Source organism: Podarcis raffonei, chromosome 2 (genome assembly GCF_027172205.1).
Source record: "Podarcis raffonei isolate rPodRaf1 chromosome 2, rPodRaf1.pri, whole genome shotgun sequence".
Classification (NCBI taxonomy): Eukaryota; Metazoa; Chordata; class Lepidosauria; order Squamata; family Lacertidae; genus Podarcis; species Podarcis raffonei.
Window position 1 is genome coordinate 85,881,493 of NC_070603.1, and position 18,595 is coordinate 85,900,087.

The window sequence follows — 18,595 nt, forward strand, 5'->3', positions numbered from 1 at the left end:
AGAAAGCAAAAAAGCAAGCACAGCTTTTGCAAACAACTTTAACTCAGGGACGTAGATTATCAGTTCCAGCTGTGCTTGCAACACAAAAAGTAGAAACCGAAAAGCCTGAAAAATCTGAAGAGGAAGATATGGCAGCAGGAGGAGCTGAGGCAGTATTGAAACAAGTTTTGGAACAATTGTCAGCAATAAATCAAAAAATTGATAACCAATCAACAAAAATTGACCAAGCAACATCCTCGATCCAGAAATTGACAGATCAGGTTTCCCAACATACCCAAGCAATTGAAAAATTGCAAGGAGCAACAGAAGAGAATCGTAAACTGGCAGGGGAAGCCGTTCAAATTGCAACATCAGCTAAAAAAGAAGTCGAGGAAGTTAAAGCGGAAGTCAAGCCTCTTCATAAACAGATAGGGGACCAACAAACCTATCTCTCGTTGGTGGAATTGAAAAATCGCGAGACCAACCTCAGACTAAGGGCAGTCCCAGAAATTGAACAAGAAGATTTGAAAGGACTTTTGACAACAGAGTTTACAAAGTTCTGGGACTTAAAAGAAGAAATTGATTTCAAAATTGTATCGGCTTTTCGGTTGGGAAGATTAGTAAGAAAAGATAGATCCAGAGACTGCTTAATAGCTTTGAGATCAAGGGAGGAGAGAGACAAAATACTAGGCCTACACTTCAAAAACTCAATTGTGATACAAGAGAAAAGGGTGGAAATTTACCGAGATATTCCTAAACAGTTATTGGACTTGAGAGCCACCTACTCAGATTTGGCTAAGTTGCTGAGACTCAACACAATTCCTTACAGGTGGGAGTTCCCACAAGGGCTATCATTCACTTACAAACAGAAGAAGGTTAAAATAAGATCACCAGAGGACTTACAAAAGTTCCAGCACGATCACGGAGAAGACCTCCAAAAAGAAGCAGCAGCTAATTGGCCTATACCCAACCCAGGTGGAGCAATACCTGCACCTCCGGAACCAGAGGAGAAAGAAGATACACCGCTCTAGGTGTAGCAGAATAGTTCAGGATGTCTCTGCGGCTACTCAGTTGGAATATAAATGGCGGAAATTCCCCGGAGAAAAGAAGGAGGTTATTTCACATATTGAAGAAAGAACAATTGGACATTATTTGCCTACAAGAAACCCATGTGACCAGGCTCCACAGGAAGGTTTTGGTAAATAAAAGATTAGGCCAAGAATTTATTTCGTCTGACAAAGTAAAGAAAAGAGGAGTGGTGATCTACGCTAAGGAGAGCCTGATACCCAAATTTCTATTTAAGGATGAACAAGGAAGAATTTTGGCAATTGAAATTCAAACCCAAGGAGAAAAAATATTGATATTAGGAATTTATGCCCCAAATGACGGGAAATCAGAATTTTTCAAGAAGCTGCATGAGACGTTGCTGGACTATCTGGATTATGCTAACATCATAATGATGGGAGATATGAATGGAGTGGTGTCTACACATATGGATAAGTCTTACAACCAAAACTTAACATCAGACGGCAGACTGCCCAAAACTTTTTTTGAACTGACTGACAATCTGGATTTGATCGACATATGGAGGACAAAGAACCCCCTAGGTAAAGAAGGAACTTTTTTCTCTGAGGCCCACCTGTCTTGGTCAAGGATCGACCAAATCTGGACCTCCAGGGGGCTGGCACCCAAGACTAAAAAGGTGGAAATCTGCCCAAAAACATGCTCCGACCACAACGCCTTGAAAATAGAACTTAGATTAACTCAACCCGGTTCCTTCAGATGGAGAATGAATGACACACTACTAAGAGATCAAGAGATTGTGAAAAAGGCCCAAAAAACATTAAAGGACTATTTTGAGATAAATCTGAATACTACAGTTGAAAAAAGAACGATCTGGGACGCAAGCAAAGCTCTTATGAGAGGGTTTCTGATACAACAGAATTCAATCAAGAAAAAACTCTGGAACGGAAAGAAGGATAAAATATTGGAGAAAATACACCAAGGAGAAAAAAAACTGAGAACCAAACCAAAGTCCAAGGAGGTGCTGAGAGAAATTAAATTCCACCAAGCAGAATACTCAAAATTGATTAATCAGGAGATTGAATGGAAAATAAAACAGATGAAGCAAAGATCTTTTGAATCAGCAAATAAATGTGGAAAGCTGCTAGCTTGGCAGCTGAAAAAAAGACAAAAGCTAAACACGATAACAAATCTAGAGATTGATGGAAGGATCGTACAGAAACCAGAAGAAATCAGGAGGTGCTTCCACAGATACTTCAAAGAACTGTATGCACAGGGGCCCCAGAAAGAATCAGAGATAGATCAATTTTTAAAGATAAATGGACTATCAAAAATAACTCAAGATAAAAGATCAATCTTGAACTCTACAATAACCTCACAGGAAATTGAAGGTGCCATTCAGAATATGCAACTAGGCAAATCTCCAGGCCCGGATGGACTTACCTCCAAATATTACAAGGTTCTGAAGGACTATTTGATACAACCTTTGTTGGAGGTATGTAACCAGATTATGGATGGGAAGAGGGCACCAGAAACGTGGAAAGAAGCCTTCATCACATTGATACCTAAGTCAGAATCTGAAAAGACTCAGCTTAAAAACTACCGTCCCATCTCACTCCTAAATGTGGATTACAAAATATTTGCAGACATTTTGGCAAATAGACTTAAAAAAGTCTTAAATGAAGTAATTCATAAAGACCAAGCTGGCTTTCTCCCTGGTAGACATTTATATGAGAACACTAGAAACATCATTGACATTTTAGAACTTTTGCAGACTAACAGGAACACAAGGGCGGTGTTAATCTTTATTGATGCGGAGAAAGCATTTGACAACATATCTTGGATGTTTATGAAGAAGAACTTGGAAGGGATGGGAGTGGGACGGGGGTTTGAGAATGGATTACATGCAATCTATTCAGAACAAAAAGCTAAATTAATAGTGAACAATGTGGTGACGGAGGAATTTAAAATTGAAAAAGGGACACGACAAGGGTGCCCTCTATCCCCTCTGTTATTTATTTCAGTCCTGGAGGTGCTATTGAATATGATCAGAGAGGACCGGTTGGTACAAGGGATAGAGGTCGGAGTGAAACAATATAAACTGAAAGCTTTTGCAGATGACCTAGTTTTGACACTGCAGGAGCCAGAATCCAGTACAAAAAGAGTTCTCGAGCTTATATCTGAATTTGGTCGGGTGGCGGGATTTAGGTTGAATAAACAAAAAACTAAGGTTCTGACCAAAAATTTAACAATTACAGAAACAGAGGGGTTTCAGAGAGAAACAGAACTGAATGTGGTTAAAAAAGTGAAATACCTTGGGATCTATTTGTCCTCCAAGAATTTGAATTTATTTAAGGATAATTATGAGAAATGTTGGTTGGAAGTTAAAAAGGATTTAGAAATTTGGTCAAGATTGAAACTTTCCTTGTTGGGAAGAATTGCAGCTATAAAAATGAATGTGTTGCCGAAAATGTTATTTTTGTTTCAAACCTTACAGATCGTGGACAGAGTGGATTGCTTTGGAAAATGGCAGAAGGATATATCTAGATTTATCTGGCAGGGCAAAAAGCCCCGAATAAAGTTTAAAATATTAACAGATTCGAAAGAAAGAGGGGGGTTTGCCCTGCCGGACTTGAGGTTGTATTATGAAGCTGCAGCCTTCTGCTGGCTGAAAGATTGGTTTTTGTTGGAAAACACCGATGTCCTAGATCTGGAAGGTTTTAATAATGCTTTTGGATGGCACGCATACCTATGGTACGACAAGGTTAAAGCACATAAATTGTTTAAAACCCACATTGTCAGAAAAGCAATTTTTGCAGTCTGGATGAAATATAAAGACTTACTAGAGAGTAAAACTCCGAGGTGGCTATCACCAGTGGAGGCCAAGGCCCGAAAAAGACCCAATATGGAGGCCTATTGGCCGAAATATTGGGAATTGACTGAAAAAATTGGAGACAATTGGAAGTTGCAGAGCCAGGACAAACTAAAAAATAAGGTGCGAGATTGGCTACATTATGCTCAAATTCAAGAGGTTTTCAAAATGGACAAAAAAGTTGGTTTCCAGGTGGAAAAGTCGAAACTAGAGACAGAATTGTTAGAACCAAAGACAAAGCTGTTATCTAGAATGTATAACTTGCTGCTTATGTGGAATTTACAGGATGAGACAGTTAAATCTGCTATGATTAAATGGGCACAGGATGTTGGACACAACATTATGTTTGAAGACTGGGAAAGGTTATGGAACACCGGAATGAAATTCACGGCCAGTACGGCCTTGAAGGAAAACATTATGAAAATGATATACCGGTGGTACATGACCCCAGTCAAGTTAGCTAAGATACATCACCTGTCTGACAATAAATGTTGGAAGTGTAAGGAAGCAGAGGGGACTTTCTTTCACCTCTGGTGGACATGCCCAAAGGTTAAGGCTTTCTGGGAAATGATTTACAATGAGTTGAAAAAGGTATTTAGGTATACCTTTCCCAAGAAACCAGAGGCCTTCCTGTTGGGCATGGTAGACCAGAAAGTGTTAAAGAAGGACAGAACTTTGTTTATGTATGCTAGTACAGCAGCAAGAATACTCATCGCAAAGAACTGGAAGACACAAGATTTACCCACGCTGGAGGAATGGCAGATGCAGTTGATGGACTACATGGAGATAGCTGAACTGACCGGCAGAATCCGAGATTTGGATGTAGAAACAATTGAGGTGGACTGGAAAAAGTTTAAAGACTACTTGCAAAAGTATTACAAACTGTATGAATCTTAAGACGGTGCATGATTTGGAAATGATACGCTTTAGCAATTATGATTAAGTAAATAGTAAACTAAGTGATAAAAGAGAAAAGGAGATAATATGAAATTGAACATGTTACGTTTATTTTACATAATACATTGAATATAGATACATAACATGTAAAAGTTACAATAAGGTATGACATAAGGTAACAAATTGCTGACATTGTTAATATAAAGAACGCAGAATCGGAAGGGGTGGGGAAGTCCAAGTTGGGATTTTTGTTAAAAAAAAAAAAAATGGTTTCTTGTAAACTCCTTATTTGTTTGTAATGTATAAAATTTGGAAAGAAACGTAATAAAAAATATTATAAAAAAAAAAAAAAAATAAATGCCAAGTAGGATTACTACTATAGTGAACTTCTCTTCAAAAAGAGGAAAATATACTTGAACACCCTCCTAGCATAAGGACAACAAATAATCATAATAAAAAAGTCAAGTGGTTCTGCTCGTTCCCAAACTCTGGGTGGCTTAGGGCCTTCATAAATGCTGAGGGGATCAAATACTCTTAGGAAATAAAGGATTGCTTTACTGTACGAGCACCAAGCCACTCCACTGCACTGCATGAGAACAAGCTGGCACTTGATGTTATGGTCCAAAGGGGTGGGGGAGGAATACACCACAAAAACAATGTTGGGCGAGATCAGAACGGAGCTTGTACCTGCCCTGGCAATTAACTGAATCTCCTAAAGGAAGCCTCTCTCACAAATATGGAAATAATGGCCCAATTTGCACACAACACTAAAGCATGGTTCAGCATAAAATCCAAGAGCAGGAAGGATCTATTGGGACGATCAGACATTCCCCTCCCCTTGCCTTGAGCTACCATGCTCACATTTCCTGCATGGTTTGGAGAATGAGTTCCTCAGAATTAAGTTTCCCTTTCTAGGGAACCTGACATGGCAATATGAACGAAGGAGAAATAATGGTTTAAAACAAGCCAACTTCAAACCATACAGTTAATGAAACTGGCTTGCTTAAACTAACCAGAATTTGCTTTAACCCACAATTTTGCTGTTATGTATGAACTGGAAACTATAATATAACACAACTGTAGTTTCATAAACCATGGTTTGAAGCTGGCTTGTTCAAATACTAACCAGAGCTTGTTTTAAAGAACAATCTCTAGCTCATAAAAGCAAGCCATGTTTTGTGGAAAGTGAAACTAAGTTCTGCTTAAATCCACCTCTCTGCTATGAGAGAGGGAAGGGAGCCTGTAAGTATGAGGCTCCTGGCTGCTTTTTCCTTGTTGTTCATATTAACACAGCCATCATCTGTGTTCATCACCTATGAACATTTCGTTGTTCATATTACATAGCCATTTCAAGAATTAAAGTAAGGGAATAGATCAATAACTGCTGATGAAAAAGTGGTTGTTTAGTGCATGTCTGGGCACTTGTTGGCATGTACACATATATAGTCCTTACTGTAAGTGCTACCTACATGTTATGAGTCTCCAAAGCCTTGCTGTATGGAAGAAGGAGCACCTGAATAGCTTGGTACAGTAAAGCAAGCTGCTGTGATCAATACTAAATCATTAACAAGTAGTATGTATTTATGATGCCATATTGATTTCAGCTTGTGATTATTCAACAGTGTTATTTGTTTCCTCCTCCTACACCCAGCTCATGTGGTCTTTATTTTAGGGAATGTTATTTATATCTTTTGTTAATACAGAGAGGGACGTGGGTGGGGCTGTGGGTTAAACCACAGAGCCTAGAACTTGCCGATCAGAAGGTCGGCGGTTCGAATCCCCATGACGGGGTGAGCTCCTGTTGCTCGGTCCCTGCTCCTGCCAACCTAGCAGTTTGAAAGCACGTCAAAGTGCAAGTAGATCAATAGGTACCGCTCCGGCAGGAAGGTAAACGGCATTTCCGTGTGCTACTCTGCTTCACCAGAAGCAGCTTAGTCATGCTGGCCACATGACCCAGAAGCTGTACGCCGGCTCCTTCGGCCAATAAAGAGTGATGAGCGCTGCCATGACTGGACCTAATGGTCAGGGGGGCCTTTACCTTTTACTTTAATACAGAGAACTTGTTTATAATAATATGAACAAAACTGCTATTTCAGGACCTTTGGTATTAAGTGGTTTATCATGGAAAGAGGTTTTGTAACCAAGAGCTGAAAGCTCATGCCATGATAAACTAGTTAGCAATATACCCAAAGTCTTCATTGGTTTACACTTGTGAGTTCAGCAAGAAAAGGAAGTTACTCCTGAGCTGGCTAAGTTAACTCTGCATCGGAACAAGAGGTGGTACAAGTGTGACTCAATGGATTTAGAACTTGTCTCCAAATCTCAGGTGACTCACATTGCCATAATAAATTGCCGCTCTTGACATTTTACAGATTACACAGGGATGTCATCTTACCACAACATTGAGAGGTGGGTGAAAGAAGACTGCCACAGTACAATATCTTTCTTCCCAACCCTCCTGCCCCAAATTAACGAATTGTATATGCCTCAGAAGTGTGATTCTAAACAGGCAATATAATGCCTTTCAACAGATACACCATTACTGTCAGCAGATAATGAAATTATACCTTTTGCCACTTGAAACTTTGCTCCAACACACGAAGGTGGTGGGTAGGAGGAAAGACTGTTTCTTTCTCACTCTTTCCTTCACATGAGAGAGTACCAACTTCTCAACAGGAATCTCAGGAAATGACAATTCCCTGCCCCTCCTTTTGTTAATTGTGAGGAGCTACATCAGGGTTACGTTATGGTAGAAGACAGAAGAGGAAGGGAGATAGATTAGATCTGCTGGCACAGAGTCACTAGATCAGGTATAGGCAAACTCGGCCCTCCAGATGTTTTGGGACTACAACTCTGTTAGGAGAGGCTCAGAACTTACAGGGTTAAGAGTTCTGAGTGATGACGCCTCACATTCTGAGGGCGGGTTTAGAACACCGAGGGGAGTGGTTTCTCTGTGTTCTTTCAGTGTGCGTGTTAGCTCCGTGGAGAAAGGAGCAACATGGGCGAACTGTCGCCAGGAGATTTATTGCTGTTGTGTTTTGCTAAGGAATAAAGACTTTAAGATAAGGAGACTGCTGCGTTTCAGCCTGAGTTATTACCACACGACAGAACGTTCCTGCTTCTGCTTCCGCTGTGTTTACAAGCTCTGCTGAGTCAAAGGTCCCAGGGGGGAAGACCAGAGCGCAGAGGAAGTGTGCCGGACCCCCGGACGAAATTGACCCCCAACAGGTTATGGAGATCAGCAATAAAGATAAGCAACGTTCGTGCGTGTGAGGAGGCTGCAGCCAGAGGCCAGCCGATGAGACGCTGGGAAGTGAAACTGCAGGCAAAGAGGCTGAGGAGCAGCCAAAGGCCAGCTAAGGAGTAGCTGGGGCCAGCTAGAGCGAAGAGAGCTCGCTGGGAAGGATCTGCCGGACCGGGAGGTGCTACTGTATTGTAAGTAGGCCGGGCCCCGTGGGAGAGATGGCAGACAGCCAGAAGTTGTCATTCCCTTTTGATAAGGCGGACGGGAGCAAGCCCTGGGCCGGGAGAAGGCAGGCACTGAAGAAAGCAGTGGGAGCCAGGCCAGAGGGGGCTGAGAATTGCTCTGAGGAAGCACCAAGCCCAGAGGGGGCTGCAAGTCCAAGAGGGGCTGAGGGACGCCCAGAAGGCCCAGAGGGGGCTGGGACTGTGTTGGAGGGCTGCCAGAATGCCCCTACATATGAGCTACATGCTAGAGAGCAGCTGAGAGAAGAGAAGAGCTTTGCACCTGAGAGTGGGGATGCAGGCCAGTCCAAGGGTCCTGAGAGTGCCCAGGCTGTTTGGCAGGAGCTGGAGGGGGTTTGCAGAGAAACCACAGCAGAAGCCAAAAGCCATTTCCCCAACAGCGGTGCTGCTGGAAAGGTTGGGGGGGCAGAGAAGACCAAAGGCAAGTTTGCAAAGTTTTCCACTCGGAGATGTTTTGTTTGTGCTTCGGCTGAACACCTGCGTCACAACTGCCCACAGAGAGCAAGGGAGCCAGGGCAGGATGTTTCCAAGGTCGCTTCCCATGGGAACCAGCCGGGTTTCCATGGCAACTGGGCCTGCAGAGTGGGCAGGCGTGGGAAGGCTTATCAGCTGACTGCTTCGATGGCTGTTTTGCAGAACACCTGCAGCGAACGCCCCAAGGTCGGGGGCAGCAGGAAGTCAGTTGCTAAGGCAACAAAGAAGGACAACTCCGGAGGGGGGAGAGTCCTACGTTGGGTTGTTGACTCGGCTGCGAATGCCCATTTGGTAACAGCGCCACCTGATGGACAAATGTGGAACTGCAAGGCTGTTTCAACTGAGAAAACAGTTAAATTTGCTACAGGTTCACAGGGACGTATAACCCATGTTTCTAACATGTTTGTCTCTTTTTTACAGGCTGAACTGAAGGTTTATGTTCTCCCTGAGATAAAACATTGCCTGCTATCTGTACCGTGCCTTTTACAGGAGGGATATTCTGTGAGTTTTAAAAAAAATGTTTGCACGATTTCCAGGGATGGGAAGGAGCTCATAAGTGTTGCAAAAGATCAGAACAACCTCTTTGTTCTGGAAACACCTCTGGAGGGTGAGGGGAATACTGGGAAAGCCACTGATCACACTCATGTGTCGTGTGCTTGCGTGTGGCACAAGAGGATGTCACATGGGTCCTGTGAGGACGTCCAGATGTTATCAGAGTGCACCAAAGGTTGCATGGTAAAAGAATGTGGTAAACCTTTGAATTGCAAGGCTTGCAGAAAAGCCAGAAACAAGGGATTTAATGATCCCAGGGTGGAGAGAGTAACCACAAAGCCTTTTGAGCTTGTGCATGCAGACCTTTTAGGTATGCCACAGCCAAGTCTGGGCAAGGCCAAGTGGCTGATGGTGCTGACAGATGATTATACGCGGAACGCATGGGCATTCACGCTGAGAACGAAGGATGAGGCAACGCAACTGATCAAAGATTGGGTTGCTGAGGTGGAACTAAGGTTCTCCACCAAGGTGCAGGGGTTCAAGTGTGACCGAGGTTCAGAGGTCACTGGGTCTGCTCTAAAGGGTTTCTTTCGCCAGAGGGGGATACGTCACAAGGTGACTTCTCCTCAGGAGAATGGCGTGGCAGAGCTTAGGAGTAAAGCTCTGGTTCGAGCATCCGAGATTCTACTGGATGACTCTGGTTTGCCTCAAAGTTTTTGGGGGGAGGCGGTAAAGACAGCCAATTTCACGATGAACAGGTGCTACAATGCAGTGGTAGGTGACACCCCGTATTTCCTGCTTCATCGGCAGAAGCCGCTTGTGCATTTCTTTCGCACTTTTGGTAGCAGAGCCATAGTGCCTGTACCAAAGTTTCTGCAGCAGGAGGGTGGCCCAAGGTACCAGGAAATGATCTTCTGTGGATATGAGCCTGCGACAAAAGGGTGGAGATTCGCATACCCAGAAGGTGATCAGACCAAGCTTCTGGTCAGTAAACAGGCTGAGTTCTTTGAGCAGGATGGTTGGGCAAGGCGCAAAGCGCGCTCTGACGTTCACTCAGATTGTCTGTCTGACTCTGAGGAGGAAGGAGAGCCAGAGCCTGAACCTGCTGGTGGAGACCGGGTCCCTGAACAGAGTAGGGCGTCTCCACAGGTTGTTAAGGGAGTGTCCAAGAGTGAGCCCTCATCTCCTGTGCGCATAATGGAGAAAGCTCACAGACGTGTCAAGTCAGAGGGGGAGTCGTCTGATGAGGAAGACGCACATGCTGGCCCCAGTGGGTCAAAAGGAGCACCCCAGTTTGTGCCCAGGCGGTCATCGCGGGCTACAAAGGGAATTCCACCTGAGAGGTTTCAGGTCACAAATGCGTGGGTTGGTTTCGCACAGTGCGAACCTAAGGTTTGTGAGGTTCAACAGGTGCCTAACAACAATGCCAGGAAGGGGCGGAAGGCAATGGGGAAGGTGTTGAACACTCAGAAGTCCTCTCAGAACGTGATTCGAGAGGGGGTGTTAGGAGAGGCTCAGAACTTACAGGGTTAAGAGTTCTGAGTGATGACGCCTCACATTCTGAGGGCGGGTTTAGAACACCGAGGGGAGTGGTTTCTCTGTGTTCTTTCAGTGTGCGTGTTAGCTCCGTGGAGAAAGGAGCAACATGGGCGAACTGTCGCCAGGAGATTTATTGCTGTTGTGTTTTGCTAAGGAATAAAGACTTTAAGATAAGGAGACTGCTGCGTTTCAGCCTGAGTTATTACCACACGACAGAACGTTCCTGCTTCTGCTTCCGCTGTGTTTACAAGCTCTGCTGAGTCAAAGGTCCCAGGGGGGAAGACCAGAGCGCAGAGGAAGTGTGCCGGACCCCCGGACGAAATTGACCCCCAACAAACTCCCATCATCCCTGACCATTGGTCCTGTTAGCTAGGGATGATGGGAGTTGTAGTCCCAAAACATCTGGAGGGCCGAGTTTGCCTATGCCTCCACTAGATCATATTGTACTGAACACTTAATCTCTACAAAAAGCTTCCTTCAGTCCTCAATAAAGTCTCAATAACCCCAATCAACCTATTGTTTTGAAACACATGTAAATGAATATTTTCAACTAGAAACAGAGAAAAAACCCTGGTGCAGATGATTCTATGAGGTGTCTGGATGAGCATTAAAAATTGGAAAGCAGCTGAGGAGTGTGGACACTCAAGCAACAGGTGTTTAATGGTAAAACACATACTGTACTGGGATCATTTATATTTAGCAAATACTGCCAAGTATGATCCCATGTCCACTTCTAAACTGAGTCTAAACTGAGTAAACTGCTTGAAGTTCTTGGGGGATACATCAGACCATGAATTAACTTAATTTTGCAAGAATGAGGGTATTCACTGGAAGGAAAAATCAAGGAGTTCAAGTTTCTTTAGGATGTTAATCCCCATTAAAAGAAGCACTGGAGAAAGCCCATCACACAGACTGATTGATTGATCGATTAAGGCTTCCCTTAAGAAGCTGTGTCTAGTTCAAATGAGGACAGCATAAATTTAGGCAAAACAAGTGGAAGTTGATGAGGCACGGAAAAGAAAATTTGTAGCTTATTATAAAAGTGTTAAGACATATTTTTAAATGGGAGCAGAAAATCTAGGGAGACAGTTGGGCAACTAGATGACAGAAGAGTGAAAGGATCGCTAGGAGGAGCATAGGGAAATTTCAAAGAAGCTGCATGAATTTTTCACTGTAGCAGATATTGGACGGATACCCACACAAGGACTTATTGCTGCCATGCAACACTAGAACTCAAGGTCACCCAATGAATTCAGGGCAGAAAAAGGAAAACAAGGAATTGTTTATGGAATTCAATGCCACAGGATGTAGTGATGATTCAGAGGCCAATTAAACAAACACGTTGAGTAACTGGAAACTCCAAATTTCAGAGGCAGGATGATAGAGGGGCTGGGAGCTGGGGGCACTGTTATACAGTGGCTCTGCTCCTTCCTTCTGGGCCGTGTCCAGAAAGCGGTGTTGGGAGATGAGTGTTCAGACCCCTGGGCTCTCACTTGTGGGGTGCCTCAGGGTTCCGTCCTCTCCCCCATGCTTTTTAACATCTATATGAAGCTGCTGGGAGAGATCATCAGGGGGTTTGGGCTGGGTGTTGATCAGTATGTGGATGATACCCAGCTCTACCGCTTTTAAATCAGAACCAGTGAGGGCAATGAAGGCCCTGAGGGAGTGTTAGGAGGTGGTTGGAGAATGGCGGCTGAGTACTGTTTTGGGGGGACAGGGGTGGGCAGGTGTAGAGGATTCCCTGGTCCTGAATAGGGTAACTGTACCCCTGAAGGACCAGGTGTGCAGACTAGGAGTCATTTTGGACCCACAACTGTCCATGGAAACGCAGGTCAGTTCTGTGTCCAGGGCAGCTGTCTACCAGCTCCATCTGGTACGCAGGCTGAGACCCTACCTGCCCACAGATTGTCTCACTAGAGTGGTGCATGCTCTGGTTATCTCCCACTTTGTCTTCTGCAATACACTTTACATGGGCTACCTTTGAAGGTGACCTGGAAACTACAACTAATCCAGAATGCGGCAGCTAGACTGGTGACTGGGAGTGGCTGCTGAGACCATTTACCACCGGTCCTAAAGGATCTTCATTGGATCCCAGTGCGTTTCCAAGCACAATTCAAAGTTTTGGTACAAACCTTTAAAGCCCTAAGCAGCCTTGGCCTTGTACACCTGAAGGAGCATCTCCACCCCCATCATTCAGCCCGGACACTGAGGTCTAGGAACAAGAGCCTTCTGGTAGTTCCCTCAATGTGAGAAGTGAGGCTACAGGAACCAGGCAGAGAGCCTTCTCGGTAGTGGCATCCGCCCTGTGAGACGCCCTCTCATCAGATGTCAAGGAAATAAACAACTACCTGATTTTTAGAAGACGTCTGAAGGCAGCCCTGTTTAGGGAAGTTTTTAAAGTTTGATGTTTTATTGTGTTTTTAATATTCTGTTGGGAGCCACCCAGAGTGGCTGGGGAAACCCAGCCAGATGGGCGGGGTAGAAATAATAAAATTATTGTATTATTATTATTATTATTATTATTATTATTATTATTATTATTGCAGAAGGCAGCTGTTGACTTCACATCCTGCTGGTGGACTACCTAGAAACATCTGGCTGGCCACTGTGGAAAATATGCTGTAGTGCTAGATGGACTATTGGCCTGACAAAGCATGTTCTTAAGACGGATGCAAAGAGACTGAAATGAACGCCTGGGTGCCTAGTGGCAAATCTGGTTCCTCTCCTTAACATCCTCTCCTTATGCTTTGCAATTGTGACAGGCTCAATGCGAACAAAGTTAAGGCTCAGCACTATTTCAGTCATCAACCTAACAGATTACCTAGCCTTTGGGTATGTGTGTGTTGTTAGGAACAGATTTCTCCCCTACTTGGTGGGTGCATGCAATTTGTTTATTTGTAGAATCTGTTTCAAGTACATTCACAGAACTGTTCCAAAGAGAAACTGGCAGCCTGGTGCCAATTTAAACTCAGAAGCCAAAAGCATATGCAATTTGCTTTCAAGGAGGACTGAGTCAGCCTATATTTCCTATCCAGGAGACACTAAGAAGCAGCAAGATATTCTTCTCTGGAAGAGGAAAAAGAACATTGTCAGAGGGCTGTATATGGAGATGCTTTTGTTTGAAGTTTCTAGCTCATTTAGAAGACAGCAATTTTCTGCTTGAAGTGCTTAGATAACACAGATGAAGTGCAAGCTGAAGAACAGAACAGCTAAGCGAGGCAGCCTCTTCCTCTCAAGACCGCCCCCCTCCAAATGTGTTATCTATGACACAGAGAGTTTTTAAAAGACCAGTTTGTGTCATGAGTTTTGGTAAAGCACTTTATCACAAGTTTCTGGGAAATGGACCACTATGATGGGCTGCATCTTTCAATCTATGACAGCAATATTGCACTAATTAAGATTTCAGAACAGATGTAATACAAAGGTGAGTGTGGTCAGTCAAAAGTAAATAGTTTTTGGTGACAGCAGCGTCAGTAAGATTAACTCACATTTATAAAATGTCAAGAAAATGGACAAGGCAGCAGCAACAATTAACATTCATTTAGCACCAACAATGGTCCAGACAGATGAAAGCAAGGGACTTGTGCCTCTAGGTAAAAGGTAAAGGGTAAAGGGACCCCTGACCATTAGGTCCAGTCGTGGCCGACTCTGGGGTTGCGGCGCTCATCTCGCTTTATTGACCAAGGGAGCCGGCGTACAGCTTCCGGGTCATGTGGCCAGCATGACTAAGCCGCTTCTGGCGAACCAGAGCAGCACACGGAAATGCCGTTTACCTTCCCGCCGGAGCGGTACCTATTTATCTACTTGCACTTTGACGTGCTTTCAAACTGCTAGGTTGGCAGGAGCAGGGACCGAGCAACGGGAGCTCACCCCGTCGCGGGGATTCGAACCGCTGACCTTCTGATCGACAAGTCCTAGGCTCTGTGGTTTAACCCACAGCACCACCCGCGACCCCTGTGCCTCTAGGACACCAGTCCAAATGCTTCCTTCTTCCCCAGTGGGAAAAGTGGGAAGCTGAATGGAGTATAGTATATTTTGTAGTTTTTGCAACATGGCTAGCTATGCCAGGGTCAAAGCTTAAGTGTTACCAGTACTAAAAGCAGCAGTGGCAGAAGATGATGTTAAGAGGGGATTGTCAATAAAGGATGCTCTAGTACCTTCAGTTTTGAAGACAGCAGCATACAGAAGCAAGCTAAACTGTTCCTTTTATCACCTAAGGGTTTCTCACAAATGGTGAGAAGCAGAGTACAAAATAATCCTAAAGAAGTGTAAATTTATGATCTGCCTGGCCAACTATTTAAATTCTGATGTCTAATATGAGTGCTGCGAAACAAACGACAGCCTTAGCCTTTCAAAGTGTCCAAGAGAGAAAGCAACTTCCACTGGTGCAATGGACCTTGGTGGGGGGGGGGGGGCAGGGATGACATCAGGTGGTAGTCTTAGTACACAACCAAGGCAGCAAAGCAACTTGTGTCAACCACCTGACTTTTTCCATCCGTGAAGAAATCATAACTATGCATTTCTGGGAATAAGAGTTTATTAGCATCAATCAGCTTAACCTCAAATAAAAGAACTGAAAAACTGTGTAATTAGAGATGCTGAAATATAATCAAGCATTAACACAAATATAGCTAAATTAGTTATTCATTATCTCTTTAAGGTGATGAGAGCATGGTTTTTATTAAACTATGCTCATGGGATATGAAATTCAACTATTCTTAACACACTTGCAGAAAACATACACTACAGGGTGTGAAATATCTATCTTCATCTATCAAGCATTACTACAATACATTATTGTTTGATATCTACACAGTTAACCTTACAAAACAACCTATATATTTAAGTCTGGGAGGGAGCTCCTCAAGTATCCAATTCAAGATTAATCGTATCTGGTTCAGAGATGTATTTTTTGCTTGCCTCATTTTCTGCAACCTATATCATCCAGTTTAGAAATGGCCCGGAGCCCCACTAAATATTTAAGTTTGATTCCTAGTCTGTTCTTCCTTGGTTCATGATCCCATGGTGGGTTACAGCAATAAAATACATTTAAAACCACGAGAGTGTCAAATAATGTACCATTTCAGAATATAGCACTACAAAGATGGATAACTAAGCTATTTACAAGTGAGTTGCTTATTATTCCAAGTATTTATATTCCAGATCATGGGAATGGTCCTAAGGCAGGTAATATTCAAAAAGCAGATTGCTGGACCATACCCATGTGTCCCTGTTATGACGTATCACAACTCTTTCTAGAAAACAAGAATGCTGCAAAGGCTTATGCTAAAAACAATTAAATGTCCCATTGGAGTGCTCACCCACTAGTATATGCATAGCACAGTAACTTGATGTACAATGGAGACAGAACTTTGTCACCAAATCAAGGGCACATGAATTTATCCTACCTCTCCTTAGTCACTGCACCGACAAGCCTGAAGACCTTGCCCATGCTAGTGCAAGACCTACACAGTTTCTAAAAGCAACAGACTTGGCCTGTTATTTACACTTTAATTACTTCCCAGACAGACTACTGCAGTACAGCATGTGGGACACTGAAGACGATCCTAGATGGCCTAAGACCAAATAACTATTAGGAACACTTACTTTGTTGCCTGCATGGGCTTTAAAATCAGCTTTGAAGTCTCTATTCTCTGTACCACTTCAAAATATCCATTGGGTAACTTACAGAAGGTAGGACATTTTCTGTGGGTGCTACAATTCTAGAATACCTCAATCAGGAAATCTTTCCACTATGTATTTGAAGACATTTTTGTTTGTTTGGGCTTTCACGGTGTAATTTTGGATCTTGCTCTTGACTGACTTTACCATCCTGGAGACCCATCTTGGCCGTGAATCCTGGAAGACCTGCTCCCTGCCTTGCAGGCCTTTTTCCACCTGGCCGGGGAGGGCAGGGAGGACTGACTCCAGCTACAAAAGCTAGGGCTGCTGAAAAGGCCAGAGACCATCTTGGCTGTCTCTTAGTACAAGTCATCAAGCCTGAGCTTCCACACCTGCCAACCACCATGGGCAGGACTGGCAGCAACAGCAGCAGGTATAATAATAATAATAATAATAATAATAATAATAATAATAATAATAATAATTTTTTATTTATACCCTGCCCTCCCCGGCCAGAGCCGGGCTCAGGGCGGCTAACACCAATAAAATTACAATAAAACATAATGGGGGGGACCAGTTTATTAAAATTCAGGTTAAAATACAATTTAAAATGCAGCCTCATTTTAATAGTAGCCCATAAATCAAAACCATAAGGGGAGGGAAACATAAGGGTCAGACTGAGTCCAAACCAAAGGCCAGGCGGAACAGATCTGTCTTGCAGGCCCTGCGGAAAGATGTCAAGTTCCGCAGGGCCCTAGTCTCTTGTGACAGAGCATTCCACCAAGTCGGGGCCAGTACTGAAAAGGCCCTGGCCCTAGTTGAGACCAATCTAACCACCTTGTGGCTTAGGACCTCCAAAGTGCTGTTATCTGTGGACCTTAAGGTCCTCCGCGGGGCATACCAGGAGAGGTGGTCCTGTAGGTACGAGGGTCCTAGGCCGCATGTTCTAAACTTCTGATAATATTTTATTCTCTTGCTAATTATGCAGTTTTAAATGTGCATATTATATTTAGCTTCCTATAGTAATGTTTTCTTTTGAAATGTTTAAATTTTGAAATGTGGAACAGTCTCCCTCATGAGGTTGTGGACTCGCCATCCCTGGAGGTTTTTAAGCAGAGGTTGGGTGGCCATCTGTCATGGATGCTTTAGCTGAGATTCCTGCATTGCAGGGGGGTTGGACTAGATGACCCTTGAGTCCCTTCCAAATATTCCTATATTCTATGATAATTTTTTTGTTAATTTCACTACACTAAATGCGTATTCTGTAGTTGACTTATTTAGTAATATTTTATTTTGAAATCTTTAAGATAATATTTTAGTTTCCTGTTAATTACATTGCTTTCAATGTATACATGTTTTTTTTTACTCTCTTCATTAATGCTTTATTTTGTATTGTTTTATTTGATGTTTTAACCTGTTGTAAACCACTTTGAGAATTTTTTCTTTAAATTATAAAGCAGTATAGAAATGGAAATAATAATAATACCATGTTAAAGAATATTTCATACTGTTAATTGCTTATCTGCATGGTGTTCTGTGATTGTTTTGAACACTTTAGGAGAACAGCGGAACAGAAAAAAGTTATTACTAGAATTTTTAGCTAATTAATATAAGCTGTTCAGAAAAAAAGCAGCTTTCCACTTTCTTATATAAAATGCCAGTCTGAGCAATTTGGACCTTACCAAATTCATGCACCTTTTTACACTTGGTTTCCAAGTCTTCGATGAGATCCTGGAGCCGACATTGTTTTGCCAATCTTTTGCAGTCGCTCACATATTCTACATCTATGTCTAAACGGCCTGGCAAAGGAAAAGAAAAGAAAGCAAGTGACCCTTTCAATTCTCCCTATTATTTATTCACCAACACGTAAAATTCATCCTTACATCCACAGCTGCAAATTTATGTTTCAGCACCCCCTTGTGACTTAGGGAAGGACTGCATTTATATTTTTGAGAACATCACTTGTACAGCGAGTACAGCAACTTCTTTTGTGCCACATTTTATGTTGCTTTTCAGATATATGTCCTGAGAAAATTCTGCTTTTTTTACCTTTTGTATCTTTATTATTTTACAGTGCAAACCACCTTGAATGGATTAGCACTACAAAATTGTAGTAAGGTTGACATCCAATGTTAGCGATACTGGTATAGGCCTATTAAAATCAGTGGACTTGAGTCCATTAATTGCAATGAGTCTACAAAGAATATGACA

At 43.0% G+C, this 18,595-nt stretch overlaps 1 protein-coding gene across 1 annotated transcript in view; it reads right to left on the minus strand.

The window, feature by feature from the left end:
• ABTB1 (ankyrin repeat and BTB domain containing 1) overlaps positions 1-18,595 on the minus strand; it is a 47,452-nt gene that overhangs the window by 18,094 nt on the left and 10,763 nt on the right. The window contains exon 7 of the mRNA XM_053377995.1: positions 18,067-18,183. Coding sequence (XP_053233970.1) covers positions 18,067-18,183 — 117 coding nt within the window. The remainder of the gene's footprint in view (positions 1-18,066; positions 18,184-18,595) is intronic.